The 15,752-nt window shown below is 58.2% G+C and overlaps 1 protein-coding gene across 3 annotated transcripts in view; it reads left to right on the top strand.

Annotated features, from left to right (window-relative positions):
* The window catches only part of DBF4B (DBF4 zinc finger B), a 41,830-nt gene extending 35,692 nt beyond the window's left edge, over positions 1–6,138 (top strand). For all 3 annotated transcript variants that reach the window (XM_039220025.1, XM_039220027.1, XM_039220026.1), the window contains 4 exons: positions 712–828; positions 3,130–3,238; positions 3,365–3,489; positions 4,287–6,138. In XM_039220025.1, coding sequence (XP_039075956.1) covers positions 712–828; positions 3,130–3,238; positions 3,365–3,489; positions 4,287–4,962 — 1,027 coding nt within the window. In that variant the 3' untranslated portion in view covers positions 4,963–6,138. The remainder of the gene's footprint in view (positions 1–711; positions 829–3,129; positions 3,239–3,364; positions 3,490–4,286) is intronic.
* The last annotated feature ends 9,614 nt before the right edge of the window (positions 6,139–15,752 follow it).

The raw sequence follows: 15,752 nt of genomic DNA, 5'->3' as shown, positions 1-15,752 counted from the left end.
TAAAATGTTTTTATTTCTGAGAGAGAGACACAGTGTGAGCAGGGGAGGGTCAGAGAGAGAGGGAGGCACAGAATCTGAAACAGGCTCCAGGCTCTGAGCTAGCTGTCAGCACAGAGCCTGACGCGAGGCTCGAACCCACACACCGTGAGATTGTGACCTGAGCCGAAGTCGGACACTCAACTGACTGAGCCACCCAGGAGCCCCCAAAGATTTTATTTTTTAAGTAATCTCCACATGCAGCCTGGGGTTTGAACTCTCAACCCCGAGATCAAGAGTTTCATGCTCCACTTACTGAGCCAGCCAGGTGCCCCCTCAAAGGTGGTTTAGGGTCAGGAAGCAAAGTGGAAAGATAGATCAGGAGTTGGGAGACATGACTTGTTGCCTGGTGTTGACCGCTTACCAGTCGCGAGCCCTTGGACGAAGTCACAGAACCTTTTGCACTTCATTTCCTCTTCTGTAAAAATGGGCTAACACCACTTGATCGCGTCAGCTCAGATGACGCAGGGAAGGTAAACAGGCTTTGATGAGTAGATGGGGAGAGTGTAAGTGTTAATCTAACCAGGGAGGCTGGTGAGGGTTTGGTTCTAGAACTGAAAAGATGTGCAGGGGAGAGGCCATTTTATCAGGACTGGAATTCTAGGGGTTGGGCCCGGCCCCTTTCTTCCTATCACTGCCTCACTGTAGTCAAAATGGAAGTTTTCTGTGTTGCAGGAAGTTTCGTCCTTTCCATCATCAGTTTAAATCCTTTCCTGAAATTTCTTTTCTGGGACCCAAAGATGCAAGCCCTTTTGAGGCCCCGATGACCCTGGGCAGCTCACATCATACCAGGTGGGTCTTTCTCGTGTGCGTACCAAGGGCTGGTTGCAGGCAAGGTCCTTCCCCTAAAGAGCCTGCTGGTCTGATTTGGGAATGACCATGTGTTTGCTCCTTAGGCAAAGTCTATTCTGGGAACTTAGCCCAGACACTAGGAGTCTTCATCCGTTTCACTTGATGTTTTCCATCCCTACTGAAGAATTTGACTGGTGTCCAGAGGACAATAGGCTGGTTTCTAAAAGGTCTACAGACCACCTTTATCAGAGTCCCCCAGGGCCCCATTAAAAAGGCATGTTCTCAGACTCCACACCTACCTTGTTTCTGATGATGGATCCCCAAAAACTGCATTCTCGTGAGCTCCTGGGGGTGTTATGCACATCAGAGCTTGAGGCCTTTGGGGCTAAACATCAGGAATAACTAAGGGGCAAAGAATCTGGGGACCTACCGCATCGTGTGGCCCAGAGTGGCTCATAGGTGGTGCATGTTCTTCCTCTGCAGATGTGTGAGAACGTGAGCCGTCACTGAGCAGGGCGCAGCAGGGAGGACTATAGGGAGAGAGTGGTCCAGGGGCAGGGGCAGAAAGGGCGAGCTAGAGAAGATCTGTGAGAGGAAATGTTTAATATTTTTTGTTTTTAAGTTAGTATATTTTGCTTTCAAATTCAGAAGTTATACAGAGGGTTTAAAGTGAAAAGTCTGTATTCCACACCTGCCCTCTAACCTCCACAGTGTGGGTCTGTGTCCAGAGATCGTTTGTGTGGACAGAAGTACACCATATATCCTTCTCTCTCATAGAAAGAGTAGTATAACAGTGGCTGGGCTGAATCTAGATTTTTCCACTTGATGTATTCTATTTTTCTTTTTAATGATTTATTTTTGAGAGCCTGAAAAGGAGAGGGGCAGAGAGAGAGGAGGTGGGACAGAGGATCTGAAGCCGACTCTGCGCTGATAGCAGTGAGCCCAAAGTGGGGCTGGAACTTCCAAGAACCGTGAGATCATGACCTGAGCAGAAGTCGGAGGCTCAACTGACTGAGCCCCCCAGGCGCCCCCCACTGATGTATTCTAGATTAATTTCCTCTTAGTACCTAGAAAGCATCCTCGTTCCCTTTTATGGCTTCAGGGTCTTCCAAGGTGTGGTCTTACGGTATTTCATTGAACCAGTCTCTTACTGATAGATACTTAGATTATTTCCAGACTTTTGCCATTATAAATAATGCTGCAGCGAATAGTCTTACTCAGAATGAATTTGTAGAATAAATTCCTAAAAGTGGAGGTGCTGGGTCAAAGGGTACCTGCATTTATAATGTTGATAAAGGCAGCCAAATTGCTTTTCATGGGGGTGATGCCAGTGTGCGCTCTCACGCCCTGGCCCTGAGCCCGTCTCCCGTCCGCCTTGGCTGGTACAGTGAGCTGTCCGACGTGCTGACCTCTGCCAGTCTGATAGGTTAAAAACTGTATCTTAGTATAATTTTCATTTTCATTTTTCTCATTATGAATGAGGTTAAGTAGGTTCATATGTTTGATCGTTTGACTCTCTTTTCGTATGAACCTTCTTAAGATCCTTTGCCCATTTTTCTTTTCAGCTATGGATCACTTTTCTTGATTTGTAAAGAGCCCTTCACGTATTAGGGAAATGAGCCCTTTGTGTTATTAGTTATAAATACAACTCCCTCTCCCCGGTTTGTGATTTATCTTTTGTTTACATTTTCTGCCATGCATACATTTTTTTTAGGTTGCATGTAGTTGAATTTATCAGCTTTTTCCTATGTTTTCTAGGTTTTGCCTCATGCTTAGGAAGTCCTCAAAGAGGACTATTTTGGACTTGGTTGAGCTTGCTCATACAGCCAAGCAGCCCCTAGAAAGATGGGCCTGAAATTCAAATGAGAAGTCAGGTTTGAGAAAGAGATCAGAAAGTCCTCAGCGAAGGTGGCCTCTGTGCAAGGAGCAAGCCAGCGTGAGGGAGGAGGCCACCCGAAGCAGGGGAAGGGGACATTCTGGGTAGAGGGGGTTGGGGGCATCATGGTGCCCTCACTACCCCTGAGGCCTTTCCCCTTTCATCCTGTAGGTCACATGAGCGTGGGTTTGCGTGTCGGGCTGGAATTGCCCTAGGAGGAGTTTTTGCTGCCCCCGGCACCCGCCCTGTGGTTTGAGATGTGTGGGCAGGGACCGGAAAGGATGCTCTCTGGGAGGTCTCGCCTTCCTTGTTGCTTGGACAGGAGGTGTTAAGTGTAGGCAGGCCCGCCTCCTTCCAAGGCCCTTCCCTCCAAGCGCCCCAACAGTGATTGCTTTCTCCCACCCCCAACCAATTCTTTCACCCAGAGAGCCCAAGGACCGAGAGCCAAGCCCGCGATCGGCCACCCGCACCCTGCCCAGGAGGAGGAAGGGCTTCTGTGAGTGCTGCCAAGAGGCATTTGAGGAGCTCCATGCGGTGAGCCCTCCCCGCCAAGCAGCTGCTCCCAGGCTGCTCTGACCATGTTTTCCTTCCCGGCCCTCACCCTACTCGCATCCCACCCTGGCCTTGACTAATGCCCTGTGCCCCTCTCACCCCGGGCAGCATCTCCAGAGCACCCAGCACCAGGGCTTTGCCCTAGAAGCCCACCCGTATGCAGAAGTCGATCGGGTCATTGCCCAGCTCAGCCACAGCTTTGCCGACACCCCCTTCCGGGCCAGCTCCCCCAGGTGAGTACCCTGAGCGGCCCTGCTGGCATGGCGGGCACTGCCGCATCCTCGCCGTCCTGCCGCCCACTGTAGCGGGGAGGGAGCCAGACACAACCCGGGATTGGTGGGGGGTGGAAGCCCTCCATTTTTGGCTTCAGCTGATGGGGCCTGGGCCAGACCAGCACGCCATTCCCATCCTGGTGCACAGGCATCGCCGTGGTTGTGGGGGTGGGGAGGGCAGCTCCGCAGTGGCTGCTCCTGGCCAGTGCCTGCTGATGTCGCTGTGTGGCCTTCTAAAGTAGTGAGGGGGACTCCTGGGTTCCTCCTAGACAGGTAAGATGTAGTGTCTTTCTGCCTTTCTACACGTTACCCCCAGAAAGGATTGTAGGGGGATCTCCAGCCCAGCTTCCCCTGCTGCCACCAGCTTGCTGTGGCTTCTTCCCTCTTGACCCAAGTCTTCACCTCCCTGGGCTCAACTTGGAGAGCTGGGCTCTGGTGCTGCATTCTCCAGCTGCCAACAGCCTCTGCTGTGGAATTATTAAATGGAACAGCCTCTAACCTGTTCCTCTGGTCAGCCCTGACCGCAGGCCACAGGGCCAGGAGAGGCACAGACAGCACTGGCTGCCACTGCAGGAGCAGCCAGAGAGCACACCTCTCATGGCTCCCCAGGGCGGACCACTCACTTCCCACCAAAACCCAGAAGGGTAGTGCCGTGCGTGCCTCACCCCCCACCCCGCCCTCAGCCCTGACCCAGAAAGATCCCAACTTGCCACCTGCTCTGGAGATGAGCCCTGAGGCCCAGTGTTTCTGTCCCGCAGGCAGCCGGGCCCCCCGTGTTCAGATCGTGACCTGCTGTGTTCTGAGACTCCACCCCCTGGCCAGCCCTGCCATCCCAGGGCAGCACCTCCCAGGATGAAAGAGGAATATGCGCACCGGGCCTTGGGCACCCCAGAGCAGGCTGGGACGGTGGGCAGCAGGAAGGCACCTGATGAGCCTGTGGGGGCTGGCGAGATGCTGGGACCAGTAGCAAGCTGCCAGGAGCCGGGAGGGTCAGCTGACATCATCGCATACCTCCCAGAGACACCAGTGTCTAGGAGCCCTGCACACCAGTGCCGCCTGACAAGCTCTGGTTCTACAGAACTCTCTGGCCCGGATGTGCCACTTGTTGGCCACAAGCGGAAGATGCGGCTCACCAGTGGCAATCCTGAAAAGAGGTCCGGGGTCTCCTGGCCACAGGCCTCATTCTTGGTTACAAGAGCCACCAGCCCTTGCGGTGCCAGGACAGCCAGTGGTGGGCACCCTGTCTCCCTTCCCCCTCCAGACTGTGAGTACAGGCCTCCGGCCCCTCTCCTCCCCTGGTGCCACCCACAGACCTGCCTCCCCCTCCCCACGGATGGGCCAGCAGAGTATTGGGCCACACAGCCCCCTTGGCCAGGGGAGGACAGCCCCCCGCGATCTGAGCGTTCTGAGTGTGCCGCCCCTGGCCCTGGCTGACCCGCTTCCCCGCTGCCCTGTGGCTCCAGGCCGGCTGTCAGCCCACCTGCACTCAGCAGCTGATGTGCAGCCTGCAGGAGGGCCCGCAGAGGGCCAGTCTACCTCTGTCCCCTGCTCTCTGCCAGCCAGTGGGGGAGCCAGCTGCCCCCAGTGGTTCCGGGCCCCCCAGCCTCCCTGTCTCAGCCCGAGCCCAGAGCCGGCAGAGAACTGATACCGTGAGTCCCCTGGGCACGCAGTAGCTCTCGACTTAGGGGCCAGATACACACATACAAGTGCTGCCTCTGCTGAGCGCTGTACAGCCAGCAGGGGCAGGCCAGCCACATGGAGGACAGCACCTCGGGGCTTCCCCACCAGAGCCAGGGGAGCCCCTGGCCTGGCCTTTGAAGTCCAAGTGAACAACATTTGTCACGGCCAAGCTCTGTGGGCTCGACAGAGCCAGTCCTCCCACTCCCCGGGTCTCCGGGTAGGACCAGGAGAGTGGGCTGGGGGCTGCCTTCCACCCCTTCCTCCAGGCAGCTCCCCGAGCAGCCAGCAGTCTACGGTGGGCTTGATCATCCCTGCCCACTGCCCGCACCAGGAGGCAGAGGCAAGGTTGGCGTAGGGAGGGACCACAAAGGAGCGGGAACAGCAGGCGCCCTGGCCTGGCTTCCTGTCCCTCTGAAGGCACTTGCCTCTCGCAGAGCTGAGTTTCGGTGTTCCCCACCCCCATCCCAGCCTCCTTTCCCAGGAGCATGTGGCTCTCCTGCTTTCTGAAATGCCTGTTTGTCCCCTCCCCCAGCCCCCCACGCTCATGCACACAGATCCTCAGGAACATACGAAGCAGAGGAGGGGCTGGGCTGCGGCACCTCCAGAGCTCCCTCGCCCCTGCATTTGGTGGGAGCTCTGAACTCTGAACTGACCTTTCCCCTGAGCCCAGGATATGGTCAGACCCCCCCCCCCGGGGGCCCCTCTGCTCTTCCCTGGCTGCCCCCCTCCTCCATTTCTGTTGTTCCAGGGTCGGTGGTTCACCTGCCAACTTGTGCATCACCCTCTTCCCTCCCTCCTTCCCCAAGGACCTCTCCCCCGTTTCTTTCAGCCAAGCCATTAATCTGGAGACAGAGATGGGTTTGCTATTGATTCTTTGGCCACTTTTTTTTTTTTTTATTACATTTTGTGCTGTGGTTCTTCTCACCCTTCTCTGCGTCTGTGTGTTTGTTTCTTTAAATGTTGAAGCTACAAGAAGCCTGGTGCTATTCTGCGTCTCATTTTGGAGGAAGGAAGGGGGGCCTCGCTGTGGGTGAGGACCTGAGTTGTTAGTTTGGAAATAGAGCAACTGTGTGTACAACCCCCACAGAGGTCATGTTTGGCCTTTTTATGCCATTCCTGTTAAATTTCACAATTCATCTTGGTTCAGGAACTGTAAATAAATTTGTTAATAATAAATAGCAAAGAGATAGGGCTGGAGTGCAGTGTGTCAGGCCTTGCTGTGCTCTCTGGTGACCTAAAGCAGGGCCGTGAGCCCAGCAGGTGTGGACAGAGTAAGTGGACGGCCAGATAGGAGCCCCCTGCAAGTGGGAGAGCATATGTCAGAGCCCCTGAGGGCTGAGGGGAGGTCCGGCTGCATCTGTCCAGTCTCTGGTCACTCACTTGGCTCTGCTGCTAGAGGGGCCCCAGGAGACCTGAGGCAGGACAGATGGGTGCTGCCCTCGGTGGCTCTTTGGCGTGGGGACTATTCAGACCCCTTCCACTCCTCTGCAGGTGACCTTGACTGAGACTCCACAGGCACTGCCTCTCCTTGCTCTTGATCCCCTTTCCACATCCGACTCTTGCAAAGGAAGCAGTGTCCTTTCTTCCTGTCACAGTCCCTGCTCTCCCGCCCACCCCGGCCAGCCTCGTCGAATTCCTTTTCTTGGATTTGCCATCTCTTCCCTCTGCCCTAAACTCCATCCTGGAAAACACTTGCATTGACTGAGCAGGCCGCCCGCCCCCGCCCCCCCCAGCTCCTTCCTGCAGTCTACCGCCCCTCCTCCATGCCTGCCCCTTCCTGCCCTTCCCAACCTGCCGAGGCTCTGCCTGAAGCACTTCACTGGGCTTGTCCCTTCCAAGGACACCGGATAACCTGATAATTCTCAAAGTCAGGTTCATTTTCTCCTTTTCCACCTCCAGACTTGGCTCCCCTGCTCGACCCCACACTAGGCTGGGCTTCCCCTCCCCCAGCCTCATTCAGCACAGACCCAAAGATGTCTGACCTGAGTCAGCTCCTCCAGCCCTAACCAGCCCTCCGGCACCCCTGCTTCCCCAGCCTGGGTCTGGGACCTTTGTCCTCAACTCTGCACAGCTTCACAGACGTGACCTGATTTGGTAGCTCCACCCTGGCCCCTTTTCTGAATTCTCTCACCTGTGCAAGGTGGTGAGGCAGGGGATCTAGCCACACCCTGACTCGGTGTGTCTCCAGGCGGGTCCCTTTACTCGTCTGGGCCTCCTTTGCTCATCTTCCAGTGAGGGGCTTAGATGACATGACCTTCAAGGGTCGTCCTTTCCAATGATAAAAGGCCCTGATGGCCGTCAGCTCCCTTTTATCCCTCTGTCCTTGCCAGCACCACAGACCTCCCTACCCAGAAACCTGTTCCTCCTTCCAGGACCGGGTCCCCTTCTGCTGTGTCCTGCGCTCTCCTGGCATCCCCTCCCTCAGCCTCTCCCACCGGACTCAGGTGCTCCTGGGCACTCTCGCCGCAGCCCATCCTCTCCTTACCGCCACCCTAGTCTCTGCCACCTCCTCTCCCCGATCCTGTGCATGCGGCCACACTGGTCCCTTGTCTGGCCACCGCGGGCACTCCAGCCCTGAGGCTGCTCTCTGGCACTGACCCAGAATTCCCCTCGACAGCAAGGCCCAGGTTCTGTACTCTCCGAGAACCACACAGGCCTGAGTTCACTTCCCGGCCCTGCCCCTAACTCCAATCTGTGGCAAGGCCCCTGAGATCCTGTTTTCTAAGCTGAAAAACAGAGAGAGTGGTAGTTTTTGCCTCACTAGGAAGTCACAAGAATGAGATCTGTTTGTGAGATTATAAACACTCCACAAAGTAACTTTTTATCCTCCTCTCCCCCCTGCAGCCCGAACCTGTGAGGCCTCTCTCCTGGACCCTTCAGTAGAGCTCATTTTCACTCCTCTCCCACCTCATGACCCACAGCCCCGTCTCCAGCGTGTATGTGTGGCCGAAGCTGCTAAGGGGTTGTGTGAGACCCCAGACCGCCCCCACTTCTCAACAGCTGGTTCTCCACAACCCGAGAAATCCATGCGTGGGGGAGAAGGGGCAGTGGGGTGTATGCCGCACCCCCAGCCCCGGCGTGTCAGGCCTTCAGGAGTGTGACTCCATTTGTGCACTACAAACCTCTCAAAGGATGGGTGTCCCTGGGACCCCAGGCTCCTCCAGTTCCTCCCTGAGCTTGAGATTGTAGGAGGGGGGAGCACTAGGCTTCCCTCAGGAAAGATCTCATCGGGTGAGGAGAGTGGTTCTCTCCCGGTGGAAAGGACGGGGCACCAGGCTGGGGTCTGGGAGGAAGGAGGAATTTCTGGTCCTGATGGCCTGGGCGTTTTCTCTGCTCCCCACGCCTCAGCATCCTGTCACCAGTCTAGGTGGGAGGTAGAGGGTCCCGAGGCCCCAAGCCACAAAGGAGTCCCTTGGGTGTGGGACAAGGGCCAAGAAGCTTTTTTTCTCCTTGGCACCTTTAGGGCCACATGGACAGTGTGAGGCCAGACTGAGTGAGCCCTTCTGTGCACCGGGTGCTGCTCTGAGCCTCTGTGGCCAGCCGCGCCTTTATCCCCCGCAGCACCGTGGCGGAGGGGCTTCCCAACCACCATTTCACCGAGGAGGAACCAGCTCAGGGAGGCCTGCTCAAGGTCACACAGCCCTTAAGCAGGACTGGGACACCAGCCGGTTGCCTGAAGCCCGACGTCCCGCTCTTCCACGCGGTCCCACCCTGCCCTTGCCTGGCGTGGTCTCTGCTGCAGGCCTCGCAGCCCGGGCGTGGGGCCTGGACAGACTCCGCTGGCAGGAATCGCCACCCGCCATGTCCTCCAGGATGGGAGTTGTCGGGCAGAGAGAAGGCGAGGAGCAAGGACAGCAGTCACCCCTCCCTTACCTGCAGCTGCTGGGACTGCGTCTTGGCCCCACATCAGCCCCCCTTGGCCCCTGTGCAGGAAAATTTGAGGGAAGAACTGGCTGGAGGGCAGGACTTCAGGGAAGGAGGCCCCAGGCCTCTCGGTGGTAGGAGCTCCTGAAGGAGGGCTGGGGGCGCGGCCCAGAGCCTAACGGCTCCCTCAGCAAGAGTGAGCCAGAGGGCGGCCCTCACGACAGAATAGTAGCCACCGGCCTCTGATTTCTAGAGTCCCGTCCTCTTCCTGGGGCAAACATGCAATGGGCAGAAGGGACCAAAGCAGCCCTCGAAAGCTGTGTACTGGGGTAGGGGTTCTCCCGGGGAGCCCCTGGTTTGAAGAGACGCCGCCTCCACAGCTCTTGACCTCAGGAGAGAAGGTGAGAGAGAACCAGGCAGGCTCCTGTGTGGGAGGGGCAGGCAGCTCGTAGCAGTAGCGACATAGGAGGCACGGGGAGCGGAGAGGTGGGACCTCAGGCTCCAGAGTGAGGTGTGGCCAAGGGAAGGTCAAGATACCAGCTGAGCGTGCTTGAAGCGGCCAACCCAGGGAGATCAGGGGGCTGTTGGGGTCACAGGGCCACATAATTGAGCCACCAGGGGAGCCGGCTCAGGATGCCACCAGAGAGGAACCAGACTGGGGGCCAGGAAGGACTCAACAGGAACCTCAAGGAACCAGAGCCGCAGAAAATGGTAGCAATGTGCCTCAGGCCACAGACTGGGCATGCAGTGTGGTTTTGGTCATGCCAGGGGATGGAATCCAGACTCCCCTGGTGCCCTCCACTGCAATGACAACCCCCACCTATTCTTTGGGGAGGCACACAAGATTGGGGCTCACTGATGTGGCCCTGGGACGGGTGGGACAAGACAAACTCACCTGGGTGGTGTCTGGGGAGCCAGAGAGTGGAAGATGGGATAAATGGCCCCTCACTGCCAGCTCTTGGACTTGGGGAAGATCACATGTGTACCTTGTTCTTGGAGACTCGGGTTCCCCAACTGTGAAATGAGCGCAATCTCTCCTGCCTGACTAATTGTGTTTCTAAGGAATATCACATAGTAGGTCCTCAGGCCTGGGTGCCCCTACAGCCTGGAGGAGGTTTCCAAGATGTCCCCAGAGCAAAGGACCAATCAGCTCCGCCCTGCCGAGCATCTGGGGCTGGAGTGGCAGGTGGTTGTTGGAGGTAGTCACCCCGTTCCCAGCATTGATGTCAGCACCTCCTGGGAAATTGCCTTCTCACCTCTCCTGGGCCTAAAATAGAGCTGGGGGGGGGGGGGTGCTGTCACGAGCCAGAAACCGCTCCCCCTCCCAGGCAGAGGCCCTGGGTCCCTAGGGAAGCGGAGGACCCAGGAAGGGATTCCCTGCCTCCACTCTGCTCCTCAGTTACCTGTGGCCTCCTAGTGTGGGTTCCAGAATGCTCTGGCCTTGAGCACAAGGTCATGGTGGGACCTTACCAGCAGTGCCCAAGCCCTACCACATCTCCATCCATCTCAGGTCTCTAGTTCTTGGGATCCCTAGCTGAAATCAGAGACCCTAGCCCCCAGTTTGGGGATCCCTCTTACCCAGGAGCCCACGGGAACTAGGGGGCTCAGTGGGAGAAGGTTTGCAGACAGGGTAGCCTTGTCTGGCCAAAGAGTGGAAGATGGGGTGGGGACAGGGTTCCCAGAGATGTCTTCTGCTCCTCAAAGATTTGGGCTGGCAAGGGAAGGGAAGGAATGAGGTGTGCTAACAGCATGTAAATGACCTGGCTAGTTCATATATTTAGGGGATAGAATTGGGGTACCCTGTGTGAGGTATTCAGGAGCCCAGAGTCAGTAAAACAGCCCTTGCTGATGGCTCTGGTGACTGCAATCCCTGAAGCCCTCCTCGAGGCAGGAGCATCTTTGGCCCAGAGAAGGAGCCTGCAGGATGGAAAGGGTTCTGGACGTTCTGGACCCAGAGTGTGGGACGATTCTGCAGTGACCTGCTCTGCTGTGGGTGGGTGAGAGATCCCTCTGGTCCCGTCGCTGGTCTCTAAACTTTCCAGCTCTAACAGCCTCCGACCAGGCACCTCGCGTCTGGGTCCAGGGAAACCCCTTTCCTGGGTACCACGCAGGAGGGGCGAACCTGAGCCTGGCAGACACGCCCCCGCACCTCGACCGCGCGGGTCCCCAGACTGGCCATCACGGGGTCAGAGCACAGGGTCCCTCCGTTCCCTGACTTTCCCCCACCCTCCCTACAAACCCAGAGGTCCTCGGAGCGAGGGATGGCCAAGGCAGGGGCCGCGGGACCGGGATGGGTGCGCCCCGCCCCGCACCTGCCGAGGGGCCCGAGGAGCCGCGGGAAGGCCGGTCTCCGGGCGGCGCCTCTTTTGTCCTCCGGTCGCTGCGGCCCCGGCCCTGGCCGGCTGGGGGCCGGGGCGGAGGGGGGGAGTTGCCGCGGGGGGCGGGGGCGGGCCCTGGGCTCACGTGCCCGCCGCTCGGTTCTTAACCCGGCCCGCCTCCCAGCCGGGATGGCCGCGGCCGGAGCGCACTGAGCCGGGCGCCCGCCCCGCAGCCGCCGCCGCCGCCAGCCTCGCCCCCCGCCCGGCCGGCGCCCCCGCCCGCGGCTCCCGCAGCCGCGCCTCCCGCCCGCGCCTCCTCCCGCCCGCGCCGCGCCGCTCGCAGCCGCAGCCCCCGGAGCCGGAGGATTATGAGCGAGCCATGAGGCGGCTGCGGCGCTGGGCGTTCGCGGCGCTGCTGCTGCTGCTGCCGCTGCTCCCCCCGCCCGGTGAGTGCCCCCCGCCCCGCCGTCCCGGCCCCGGCGCCCTCCCTGCCCCCGCCCCGGGTTTTGCGGCGCGTTCTGCTGCAGCCACATTTTCCTGCAATGCTCGGGGTGACAGCCTGTCCGATCGCGGGGGAGGGGGGGGGCGCGGGTGGGGAGACGGAGGGTGCGTGCACCCACCTGTCCCCATCTGGCCCGCTCCACCGCGGCCACCCCCCTGCCGCCGGCCGGCGGACTCTGCAGGTCTCTGCGGGGAGTGGGGGGGGGCAGTCGTGACGGGCGGGCAGGAGGGAAGCTCCTGGCCCCTTCCCCATCGGGCTCTTCCCTCTGCAGGGGACCAGATCCTCCCACCCAGATCCCCCCAGGGCTCCAAGGGCCACACCAGAGTGGGGGATGAGGTGTGCTCACCCCACTACCAAGTCTCCTGCCCCTCACTGAGCATTCGCCTGCAGCTATGGCCTTGTCTCCCCAGGTCTTGGGACCCGGGGTCCTGTCGGAGCTCTGCGCTGGCGGGTCTCACCCCGGCTGGGGAGTCCCGAAGCCCCTGAGGTCACCGAGCCCAGCCGTCTGGTCGGGGAGAGCTCCGGAGGAGAGGTCCGAAAGCAGCAGTTGGACACTAGGGTCCGCCAGGAGCCACCAGGGGGCCCGGTGAGTGGCTCTGGGTGTGAGGCCAAGGGGGCTGAAGCAGGCCTGGAGCTCAAGGAAGGCCACCAAGCAGCCGGGATTTGGGCACCCCCCCCCCCCCCCCCCCCCCCCCCCCCCCGCCACGAAGCTGGCTCCTGTAGCTTCTGCTTCTGTGCAATGGGCTACCTACCAGATGGGCGCTGGAACCTGCTAGTGGGGAGCACCCACCTGCCTCACTCCAGGCCCCCCTCCGATCATGGTGGGGATCCCCGATCCTCTGTGGACCCCCGCCTCTGTGCAATCCAGCTTTGGGTCAGCGTTCCACCAGCCCCCGCTCCTCTCCTGCCAAAGCAAGTGTTTCTACTCCAAATTGGGCTTGGGCAAGGCAGCAGCAGGGGCAGGGAGAGGCAGCTAAGAGCTCCTGACTCTCATCATGGCCACCCTCAGTGGGCTTTCTTGGAACAGCTTTGTGCTTGATCCTGCCTCAGTTTCCCTCTGTGCCCTGATAGGCTTGTCATTCTCCTTCCTGTGCTCGCTGAGGGTGAGGCCTCGGAAAAAGGCTTGGAGGTCCCAAGCTCACCCACAAATGCCAGCTCCACCCGCCCTCTGTCCCTTTCAGCTGCCAGGCCCCTCCTGCTTCCCAGAGGAAAGTTAGGAATGAAGGAGATTAATTGCAATTAATAATTAATTAATATCATGTGAATAATAATTACCCAGATGGAATATTCATTCAGCAGGGCTTGGCTCTCCAGGAGCTGGAAGCAGAAAGTTAGCCAGGCCAGCGGGGGCGGCGGAGGGCAGGATGGCGAAGGTCTGGCAGAATTAGGAGGTGTAGAGGAGAGACTCGGAGGAGGGGTACAACCAAGGTCTGGGAAGTTTTGGCAGCTGGGAGTGGTGGGAGGTAAATTGGGCTGGGCAGAGGGAGGAAGGAGGGAAACGGAGGCTAGCATTACAGACATCTGTCAGACTGGCATCTGGCCCTGCCTAATGTATTTGGTTAAAAGCCCTTAGGGGGGGGTGGAGGGGTTTGTGGGGGGGTGGGGGGATACTCGGGAAATGGAATGGAGCAGGAAGGCAGCATGCATAATAGATGGACCATCACTCAAGGCAGAGAGGAGGAAGGGGGGTGGTTAATGGTCCTGAGCCGGCAGGCCTGGGTGGGGGTGGGGTGGGGTGGGGGTGGAGCAGGGGTGAGAGGGAAGGGGTTGGAGGCTGCCTTCAGTGTCTGCCCAGGCTCCTTGCAGGGTGGTAGATGGGCCGTAGGAATGGTCCCAAGGCCAGGGATGGGGTATCCTGGCTGGGTTTTGTCCCTCGTCCAGCTTTCATCCTTGATGTCACCCCCATCTGAGAACTGTGCACCCCAAGCCTGTGCTGGCTAGAGTTGACTGCCCAGCCCCACTGCTGGGTATGCAGGCAAAAGGGGAGTCTCTTTGGGTGTCATTCTGCTGGCTGGGTGGGTGGCACGTGTGCATTTGGGTGTGAGTGACCAAGTCTGAATGTGCCTGACAGGGTGTCTGAGGGGGTAAGAGTAGGAGCAGAGGGTCTGTGGATTGGGGGGCAGTGGTCATCTCCAATGAGGGTCTCTCTAGCATTGAGCCTTCCCAGGGACCTCCTCACAGCCTTCCCAGGGGACATACTCATAGCCCTGCCTTATCTATACCTCAGTCTCCCCTGGGGTGGAATTCTCACAAGTCTATAAGGCAGGTAACTTTTGCCTGCCCATTTTGCAGATGAGCAAACTGAGGCTCAGAGAGGTTGAGTAACTTGCTCAGAGTCAATCAGATCTTTTTTTAAATGTTTATTTATTTATTTATTGAGAGAGAGAGAGAGAGAAAGCGAGGAATGGGCAGAGAGAGATGGAGAGAGAGAGCCTCCTAAGCAGGCTCCATGCCCAGCAAAATGGGCATTATGTGGGGCTTGATCCCATGACCCTGGGATCATGACCTGAGCTGAAATTAAGAGTTTGACACTTAACTGACGGAGCCACCCTGGCGCCCCTCAAAGTCCATCAGATCTTAAGCGGTGGAGTAATTCTCTCCAAGATCAGTTACTTCCCACACCGTCCTGCCCCCAAGGATTCTCAAGTTTGGCCCTGGGGAACCCCACGTGTCCAAATTATTTCCCCCCTGACTGGAAGGACACTTTGCAGCCCTCTTACCTCCGAACTGGCATTTCTTCCTGAAGCACTTCTGGCCTCGGAGTGTGCAGGGCTGATGATGGAGCCCATGTCCCGGCAGGAAGTGCCACACCCGGGCGCTGCTGGGCTGGGTCCGAAATTATTGCATTGGTTTGGAACCTAAGGCCAAGCAAGGTGTTGAGCCAACAGCAAGATCGCCATCCACCGCAGGTCATGGGGCGAGTCTGGGGCCACACGCTGGCCGCTGGGAGTGAGGATGGCGGGGCCTTGTGTGCTCACTGCTCTGGCCTCAGGCCGGTCATATCACCTGTCTGAGGCCGAGCTTTCTGAGCCCTAAAACCAGGATGTTATGATAACATTAATCTCAGCATCACCTACCTCCAGGAGGGGGTGGTAGGAAAGGGTTTAGTGTGCTGAGGGCTCCTGGCTTTTGTGGGGGGTGTGGGGGAGAGAGAAGGTGGCCAGGAAGGAATTAGAAGCTAGAGAAATTACAATTTGCTGGGCTTTTACTGGGGCAGACACTGTTATGCCTTTACATATACTGATTTATGTTAACACTCATCACAGCCCTAGGAGATGGGGCTGCTGCTATTCCCATTTTACAGGTGGGGAGACAGGCACAGAGAGGTGAAATAACAAGCCCAGGTCACACAGCACTCAAGTAGCAGAGTCAAGATTGATACACTAGGGCCTGCCTGCCTCTCTCTCAGGGGTAGAGTGAAGAGGACCGCAAGGGTCCCTTTGCTCTCTTTGCCACTGATCTCAACACCTCACTTCTGTCCAGTTTGGAAGCAGCCTGGGCCTGAGGCCCAGAGAGGTTGGGGAGCTTCTGGAAGTACAGACACCTGTGGTCACAGGGAGCCCCAAGCTGACGGATGAGGCAAGGCAAAAGAATAACCAGGCCACGGTGTACAGTTGGACTGGTTGTTCACTGCACAAGGGTGCCCCAACATTTAGCCTGAATGAAATCTGTGGGCTCACAAGGCTACATGTGTTCTGAGGGGATTCTTTCTAACCCACACAGAGCTGCCGTGTGGGTCATGCCTGCCCCCTGGGGAAACCCAGGCTCCTTCAGAACCAAGAAAAGGGCAGGATGTGGGGAAGCAAACAGGATGGGGGTGGAGAAGTTCCAGCCTCCAGGCCTAGGAGACAGACTTACCA

The sequence above is a fragment of the Hyaena hyaena genome, unplaced genomic scaffold (assembly GCF_003009895.1).
Source record: "Hyaena hyaena isolate Hyena2069 unplaced genomic scaffold, ASM300989v1 scaffold_856, whole genome shotgun sequence".
Lineage (NCBI taxonomy): Eukaryota > Metazoa > Chordata > Mammalia > Carnivora > Hyaenidae > Hyaena > Hyaena hyaena.
Note: the sequence above shows the minus strand (reverse complement) of the source record. Positions and strands in the feature narration are given on the sequence as shown.